This window comes from Salvelinus alpinus, chromosome 16, assembly GCF_045679555.1.
Source record: "Salvelinus alpinus chromosome 16, SLU_Salpinus.1, whole genome shotgun sequence".
In the NCBI taxonomy this organism is placed as follows: Eukaryota; Metazoa; Chordata; class Actinopteri; order Salmoniformes; family Salmonidae; genus Salvelinus; species Salvelinus alpinus.
The window spans coordinates 56,751,079-56,760,511 of record NC_092101.1 but is presented as its reverse complement, the minus strand read 5'-3'; the positions used below and the strand labels follow the sequence as shown (position 1 = coordinate 56,760,511).

The following is a 9,433-nucleotide window of genomic DNA, read 5'->3' as shown; positions in this document are numbered from 1 at the left end:
TACGGGGTCTGTAAAATGGATATAGGTTCAGAAGTTTTGTGAAATAGCACAGTTACAAATAGAAATCAAACTGGATGGACATCAGAAATAGAGGAAGGCCAGGACTAAAAACAAACAAAATATAACTATTGTAAAATAGATTGTGTCTGTAAAATGTGTATTGTATGTACACTACCGTTCAAAAGTTTGGTGTCACTTAGAAATGTCCTTGTTTTTGAAAGAAAAGCACATTTTGTACATGGATTTTCTGTCCATAACATCAAATTGATCAGAAATACAGTGTAGACATTGTTCATGTTGTAAATGACTATTGTAGATGGAAATGGCAGATTTTTTATGGAATATCTACATAAGCATACAGAGGCCCATTATCAGCAACCATCACTCCTGTGTTCCAATGGCATGTTGTGTTAGCTAATCCAAGTTTATCATTTTAAAAGGCTAATTGATCATTAGAAAACCCTTTTGCAAGTATGTTAGCACAGCTGAAAACTGTTGTTCTGATTAAAGAAGCAATACATAAATAAAGGGCGTTGTACACAGCGTTGTACGAGATCTTCAGTTTCTTGGCAATTTCTGGCATGGAATAGCCTTCATTTCTGAGAACAAGAATAGACTGACGAGTTTCAGAAGAAAGTTCTTTGTTTCTGGCCATTTTGAGCCTGTAATCGAACCCACAAATGCTGATGCTCCAGATACTCAACTAGTCTAAAGAAGGCAAGTTTTATTGCTTCTTTGATCAGAACAACAGTTTTCAGCTGTGGTAACATAATTGCAAAAGGGTTTTCTAATGATCAATTAGCCATTTAAAATGATAAACTTGGGCTAGCTAACACAACGTGCCATTGGAACACAGGAGTGATGGTTGCTGATAATGGGCCTCTGTACGCCTATGTAGATATTCCATTAAAGATATGCTGTTTCCAGCTACAATAATCATTTACAACATTAACAATGTCTACACTGTATTTCTGATCGATTTGATGTTATTTTAATGGACAAAAAAATTGCAGGACATATCTAAGTGACCCCAAACTTTTGAACGGTAGTGTATATAGATATATATATTTACCCCCAAAATATATGGGGGATTGGAAATGATGCAGACAATTACATTGATGGAAGCGACAATCTATCCACAACATTAAAGCTGATCCACCCTCTATAAAATAATAAAAAAAATAGTGACTAAAAAGAGACATATGGTGAATTTAATTTGAAGGTTTAGAAGATGGTTAGAGACAAAATGTTTGACAATCCAGCAGAGGGAATGTGTGTCACTCTAGTAGAAATGTTTAACATAATGAGTAGTTCTCTGTTGCCAAATGGCCCAGGGCTGAGGGATGGCCAGGAGAACTGAGGGAGGGAGGGGTTTGGTCATGGGGCAGATTGTGGGTATTAGATGAGGCCATCAGAGTCCAGTGGATTACTGTAAGCCTATCCAGCAGCCTTCAGCAGCCTCCACTAGCCTCGGTGTCCTGCTCAGTCACATCATATCACTCTGCTCACACCAGTCCAGTCCGGGAGGAAGATGGGGGTCAATACTCGCTGTGTTGCTCTGCTGGTTCTGCTGCTGTTAGCTCAAGGTAAGATTAATCTCCCTAACCCAGGTACCCTGTCAGAACTGTCTCTAGCCTAACCCCCCTAACCCATATGTCCAGTTACCCAAATCAGCATGATTTTCCTGTGTTTTATATATATTTCCACACTGAGGTTGGAATGATACTTAGACATTTAGAAAATTATTATAATGCCCTTTTAGTGTAAGAGCTGTTTGAAAAGGCAGCCTGCTATTTCAGCCTGTTTTGGTGGGATGGAGTTTTAGCTTGCCTGGTGACATCACCTGGCGGTAAATTAGTTAACAGACCAATAATAAAGAGTGTTCCAACCCGCTCTGCCGATAACAGCTAGGTTTCAGTTTTCCCCTCTCCACTCAGACCCCTCCCAGAAAGTTCTAGCAAAAGTCTTGCTTGAGAAATTGCTGTTTGCTCAGAAGCAATTTTTGTTTATTTTTGAGATACATAATTGTTACCCCGAAATGATTTTTTATTGAGATCAAAACTGCTGCATTGGACCTTAACCATGACCCATGACCCAGTTTACTGAATCAGCAGTTTACTAACCATGACCCAGTTTACTGAATCAGCGGTTTACTAACCATGACCCATGACCCAGTTTACTGAATCAGGAGTTTACTAACCATGACCCATGACCCAGTTTACTGAATCAGCAGTTTACTAACCATGACCCAGTTTACTGAATCAGCAGTTTACTAACCATGACCCAGTTTACTGAATCAGGAGTTTACTAACCATGACCCATGACCCAGTTTACTGAATCAGCAGTTTACTAACCATGGTCTGACAGCCCTGAGATGATCTGGAATAGACATCGCTAAACTCTGTTGGTCTCTGCTTGTCTTCCTGCTGTCCGGTTGTTAGACTGGGTAATGTCTTAGACTGGGTAATGCCTTAGAATGGATTAGACTAGGTGCTGTCCTAGACTGGGTTAGACTGGGTCATGTTTTAGACTGGGTAATATTTTAGACTGGGTTAGACTAGGTGCTGTCTTAAACTGGGTTAGACTAGGTAATGTCTTAGACTGGGTTAGACTAGGTAATGTCTTAGACTGGGTTAGACTAGGTAGTGTCTTAGACTGGTTGGACTGGGTAATGTCTTAGACTGGTTTAGACTGGATAATGTCTTAGACTGGGTTTGAGAGGGCAATGTCTTAGACTGGGTAATGTCAGACTGGGTTAAACTGGGTTAGACTGGGTAATGTCAGAGTGGGTTAGACTGGGTAATTTCAGACTGGGTTAAACTGGGTAATGTCAGAGTGGGTTAAACTGGTTTAGAGTGGGAAATGTCAGACTGGATTAAACTGGGTTAGTCTGGGTAATGTCAGAGTGGGTAATGTCAGACTGGGTTAAACTGGGTTAGACTGGGTAATGTCAGAGTGGGTTAGACTTAGTAATTTCAGACTGGGTTAAACTGGGTAATGTCAGAGTGGGTTAAACTGGTTTAGAGTGGGAAATGTCAGACTGGGTTAAACTGGGTTAAACTGGGTAATGTCAGAGTGGGTTAAACTGGGTTAGACTGGGTAATGTCAGAGTGGGGTAAACTGGTTTAGAGTGGGGAATGTCAGACTGGATTAAACTGGGTTAGACTGGGTAATGTCAGACTGCATTAGACTGGGTAATGTCAGACTGGGTTAGACTGGGTTATGGAAGAACTGGGTTAGACTGGGTAATGTCAGACTGGTTAGACTGGGTTAGACTGGGTAATGTCAGACTGCATTAGACTGGGTAATGTCAGACTGGGTTAGACTGGGTTATGGGAGAACTGGGTTAGACTGGGTAATGTCAGACTGGTTAGACTGGGTTAGACTGGGTAATGTCAGACTGCATTAGACTGGGTTAAACTGGGTTAGACTGGGTAATGTCAGACTGCATTAGACTGGGTAAAGTCAGACTGGGTTAGACTGGGTAAAGTCAGACTGGATTAAACTGGGTTAGACTGGGTAATATCAGAGTGGGTTAGAGTGGGTTAGACTGGGTAATATCAGACTGCATTAGACTGGGTAATGTCAGACTGGGTTAAACTGGATTAGACTGGGTAAAGTCAGACTTCATTAGACTGGGTAATGTCAGACTGGGTTAAACTGGGTTAGACTGGGTAATGTCAGACTGCATTAGACTGGGTAAAGTCAGACTCTAATAAACTGGGTTAGACTGGGTAATGTCAGACTGCATTAGACTGGGTAAAGTCAGACTGGGGTAAACTGGTTTAGAGTGGGGAATGTCAGACTGGATTAAACTGGGTTAAACTGGGTAATGTCAGACTGCATTAGACTGGGTAAACTGGTTTAGAGTGGGGAATGTCAGACTGGATTAAACTGGGTTAGACTGGGTTAAACTGGGTAATGTCAGACTGAGTTAAACTGGGTTAGACTGGGTAATGTCAGACTGCATTAGACTGGGTTAGACTGGGTAATGTCAGACTGCATTAGACTGGGTAAAGTCAGACTGGGTTAAACTGGGTTAGACTGGGTAAAGTCAGACTGGATTAAACTGGGTTAGACTGGGTAATATCAGAGTGGGTTAGACTGGGTAATATCAGACTGCATTAGACTGGGTAATGTCAGACTGGGTTAAACTGGGTTAGACTGGGTAAAGTCAGACTGGGGTAAACTGGTTTAGAGTGGGGAATGTCAGACTGGATTAAACTGGGTTAAACTGGGTAATGTCAGACTGCATTAGACTGGGTAAACTGGTTTAGAGTGGGGAATGTCAGACTGGATTAAACTGGGTTAGACTGGGTTAAACTGGGTAATGTCAGACTGAGTTAAACTGGGTAATGTCAGACTGCATTAGACTGGGTTAGACTGGGTAATGTCAGACTGCATTAGACTGGGTAAAGTCAGACTGGGTTAAACTGGGTTAGACTGGGTAAAGTCAGACTGGATTAAACTGGGTTAGACTGGGTAATATCAGAGTGGGTTAGACTGGGTAATATCAGACTGCATTAGACTGGGTAATGTCAGACTGGGTTAAACTGGGTTAGACTGGGTAAAGTCAGACTGTATTAGACTGGGTAATGTCAGACTGGGTTAAACTGGGTTAGACTGGGTAATGTCAGACTGCATTAGACTGGGTAAAGTCAGACTCTATTAAACTGGGTTAGACTGGGTAATGTCAGACTGCATTAGACTGGGTAATGTCAGACTGGGTTAAACTGGGTTAGACTGGGTAAAGTCAGACTGTATTAGACTGGGTAATGTCAGACTGGGTTAAACTGGGTTAGACTGGGTAATGTCAGACTGCATTAGACTGGGTAAAGTCAGACTCTATTAAACAAGGGTTAGACTGGGTAATGTCAGACTGCATTAGACTGGGTAAAGTCAGACTGGGTTAAACTGGGTTAGACTGGGTAATGTCAGACTGCATTAGACTGGGTAAAGTCAGACTGGGTTAAACTGGGTTAGACTGGGTAATGTCAGACTGGGTTAAACTGGGTTAGACTGGGTTAGACTGGGTAATATCAGACTGGGTTAACTGGGTTAGACTGGGTAATGTCAGACTGGGTTAAACTGGGTTAGACTGGGTAATGTCAGAGTGGGTTAGACTGGGTAATTTCAGACTGGGTTAGACTGGGTAATGTCAGAGTGGGGTAAACTGGTTTAGAGTGGGGAATGTCAGACTGGATTAAACTGGGTTAGACTGGGTAATGTCAGACTCCATTAGACTGGGTAATGTCAGACTGGGTTAAACTGGGTTAGACTGGGTTATGGAAGAACTGGGTTAAACTGGGTTAGACTGGGTAATGTCAGACTGAGTTAAACTGGGTTAGACTGGGTAATGTCAGGCTGCATTAGACTGGGTTAAACTGGGTTAGACTGGGTAATGTCAGACTGCATTAGACTGGGTAAAGTCAGACTGGGTTAAACTGGGTTAGACTGGGTAAAGTCAGACTGAATTAAACTGGGTTAGACTGGGTAATATCAGAGTGGGTTAGACTGGGTTAGACTGGGTAATATCAGACTGCATTAGACTGGGTAATGTCAGACTGGGTTAAACTGGGTTAGACTGGGTAAAGTCAGACTGGGTTAGACTGGGTAATGTCAGACTGGGTTAAACTGGGTTAGACTGGGTAATGTCAGAATGCATTAGACTGGGTAAAGTCAGACTGGGGTTAACTGGTTTAGAGTGGGGAATGTCAGACTGGATTAAACTGGGTTAAACTGGGTAATGTCAGACTGCATTAGACTGGGTAAGCTGGTTTAGAGTGGGGAATGTCAGACTGGATTAAACTGGGTTAGACTGGGTTATGGAAGAACTGGGTTAAACTGGGTTAGACTGGGTAATGTCAGACCGAGTTAAACTGGGTTAGACTGGGTAATGTCAGACTGCATTAGACTGGGTTAAACTGGGTTAGACTGGGTAATGTCAGACTGCATTAGACTGGGTAAAGTCAGACTGGGTTAAACTGGGTTAGACTGGGTAAAGTCAGACTGGATTAAACTGGGTTAGACTGGGTAATATCAGAGTGGGTTTTACTGGGTAATATCAGACTGCATTAGACTGGGTAATGTCAGACTGGGTTAAACTGGGTTAGACTGGGTAAAGTCAGACTGCATTAGACTGGGTAATGTCAGACTGGGTTAAACTGGGTTAGACTGGGTAATGTCAGACTGCATTAGACTGGGTAAAGTCAGACTCTATTAAACTGGGTTAGACTGGGTAATGTCAGACTGGGTTAAACTGGGTTAGACTGGGTAATGTCAGACTGCATTAGACTGGGTAAAGTCAGACTGGGTTAGACTGGGTAAAGTCAGACTGGGTTAAACTGGGTTAGACTGGGTAATGTCAGACTGCATTAGACTGGGTAAAGTCAGACTGGGTTAGACTGGGTAAAGTCAGACTGGGTTAGACTGGGTTAGACTGGGTAATGTCAGACTGGGTTAACTGGGTTAGACTGGGTAATGTCAGACTGGGTTAGACTGGGTTAAACTGGGTTGGACTGGGTTATGGAAGAACTGGACAGTAGTTTAGCAGTTAAATGTCTTAAAGGGATTCATACTAGATCTCTGAAATGCAGCTCTGAATACCTAATGAGTAAAGAGTCTGTAGAAGTTGACTGGACCTTTAAACTCAGCTCATGGTAAGGTCATCGGTGGAATAATGTTAAATAGGCTCAGTCAGTCAAGAATGCCTGTAATGTTGGGGATATCAGACCGTATGTTGGGGATATCAGACCGTATGTTGGGGGTATCAGACCGTATGTTGGGGATATCAGACCGGATGTTGCGGATATCAGACCGGATGTTGGGGGTATCATACCGTATGTTGGGGATATCAGCCCAGACGTTGGGGATATCAGACCGGATGTTGGGGATATCAGACCGGACGTTGGGAGTATCATACCGTATGTCGGGGATATCAGACCGTATGTTGGGGATATCAGACCGTATGTTGGGGATATCAGACCGTATGTTGGGAGTATCATACCGTATGTTGGGAGTATCATACCGTATGTTGGGGGTATCAGACCGTATGTCGGGGATATCAGACCATATGTTGGGGGTATCAGACAGTATGTTGGGGGTATCAGACCGTATGTTGGGGGTATCATACCGTATGTTGGGGGTATCAGACCGTATGTTGGGGGTATCAGACCGTATGTTGAGGATATCAGACCGTATGTTGGGGGTATCATACCGTATGTTGGGGATATCAGACCGTATGTTGGGGTATCATACCGTATGTTGGGGGTATCAGACCGTATGTTGGGGGTATCAGACCGTATGTTGAGGATATCAGACCGTATGTTGGGGGTATCATACCGTATGTTGGGGATATCAGACCGGATGTTGGGGATATCAGACCGTATGTTGGGGATATCAGACCGTATGTTGGGGATATCAGACCGTATGTTGGGGGTATCAGACCGTATGTTGAGGATATCAGACCGTATGTTGGGGGTATCAGACCGTATGTTGGGGGTATCATACCGTATGTTGGGGATATCAGACCGTATGTTGGGGGTATCAGACCGTATGTTGGAGGTATCAGACCGTATGTTGGAGGTATCATACCGGATGTTGGGGGTATCATACCGTATGTTGGGGATATCAGACCGTATGTTGGGGATATCAGACCGTATGTTGGGGGTATCATACCGTATGTTGGGGATATCAGACATTATGTTGGGGATATCAGACCGGATGTTGCGGATATCAGACCGTATGTTGGGGGTATCATACCGTATGTTGGGGATATCAGCCCAGACGTTGGGGATATCAGACCGGATGTTGGGGATATCAGACCGGACGTTGGGAGTATCATACCGTATGTTGGGGATATCAGACCGTATGTTGGGGGTATCAGACCGTATGTTGAGGGTATCATACCGTATGTTGGGGATATCAGACCGTATGTTGGGGATATCAGACCGTATGTTGGGGGTATCATACCGTATGTTGGGGATATCAGACCGTATGTTGGGGATATCAGACCGTATGTTGGGGGTATCAGACCGTATGTCGGGGATATCAGACCGTATGTCGGGGGTATCAGACAGTATGTTGGGGGTATCAGACCGTATGTTGGGGGTATCAGACCGTATGCTGGGGGTATCAGACCGTATGTTGGGGGTATCAGACCGTATGTTGGGGATATCATACCGTATGTTGGGGGTATCAGACCGTATGTTGGGAGTATCATACCGTATGTTGGGAGTATCATACCGTATGTTGGGAGTATCATACCGTATGTTGGGAGTATCATACCGTATGTTGGGAGTATCATACCGTATGTTGGGAGTATCATACCGTATGTTGGGGGTATCAGACCGTATGTTGGGAGTATCATACCGTATGTTGGGAGTATCATACCGTATGTTGGGAGTATCATACCGTATGTTGGGAGTATCATACCGTATGTTGGGAGTATCATACCGTATGTTGGGAGTATCATACCGTATGTTGGGGATATCAGACCGTATGTTGGGGGTATCAGACCGTATGTTGGGAGTATAATACCGTATGTTGGGAGTATCATACCGTATGTCGGGGATATCAGACCGTATGTTGGGGGTATCAGACCGTATGTTGGGGGTATCATACCGTATGTTGGGGGTATCAGACCGTATGTTGGGGGTATCATACCGTATGTTGGGGATATCAGACCGTATGTTGGGGGTATCATACCGTATGTTGGGGATAGCAGACCGTATGTTGGGGGTATCATACCGTATGTTGGGGGTATCAGACCGTATGTTGGGGGTATCATACCGTATGTTGGGGATATCAGACCGTATGTTGGGGGTATCAGACCGTATGCTGGGGATATCAGACCGTATGTTGGGGATATCAGACCGTATGTTGGGGATATCAGACCGTACGTTGGGGATATCAGACCGTGTGTTGGGGGTATCATACCGTATGTCGGGGATATCAGACCGTATGTTGGGGGTATCAGACAGTATGTTGGGGGTATCATACCGTATGTTGGGGATATCAGACCGTATGTTGGGGGTATCAGACCGGATGTTGGGGATATCAGACCATATTTTGGGAGTATCATACCGTATGTTGGGGGTATCATACCGTATGTTGGGGATATCAGACCGTATGTTGGGGGTATCATACCGTATGTTGGGGATATCAGACCGTATGTTGGGGGTATCATACCGTATGTTGGGGATATCAGACCAGATGTTGGGGATATCAGACCGGATGTTGAGGATATCAGACCGGATGTTGGGGATATCAGACCGTATGTTGGGGATATCAGACCGTATGTTGGGGGTATCAGACCGTATGCTGGGATATCAGACCGTATGTTGGGGGTATCAGACCGTATGTTCGGGGTATCAGACCGTATGTTGGGGATATCAGACCGGACGTTGGGGGTATCAGACCGGACGTTGGGGAT

The 9,433-nt window shown here is 44.2% G+C and overlaps 1 protein-coding gene across 1 annotated transcript in view; it reads left to right on the top strand.

The window, feature by feature from the left end:
- The first annotated feature begins 1,356 nt into the window (after positions 1–1,356).
- The window catches only part of LOC139541714 (retinoschisin-like), a 33,474-nt gene continuing 25,397 nt past the window's right edge, over positions 1,357–9,433 (top strand). Inside the window, exon 1 of the mRNA XM_071346667.1 lies at positions 1,357–1,586. Coding sequence (XP_071202768.1) covers positions 1,532–1,586 — 55 coding nt within the window. The 5' untranslated portion in view covers positions 1,357–1,531. The remainder of the gene's footprint in view (positions 1,587–9,433) is intronic.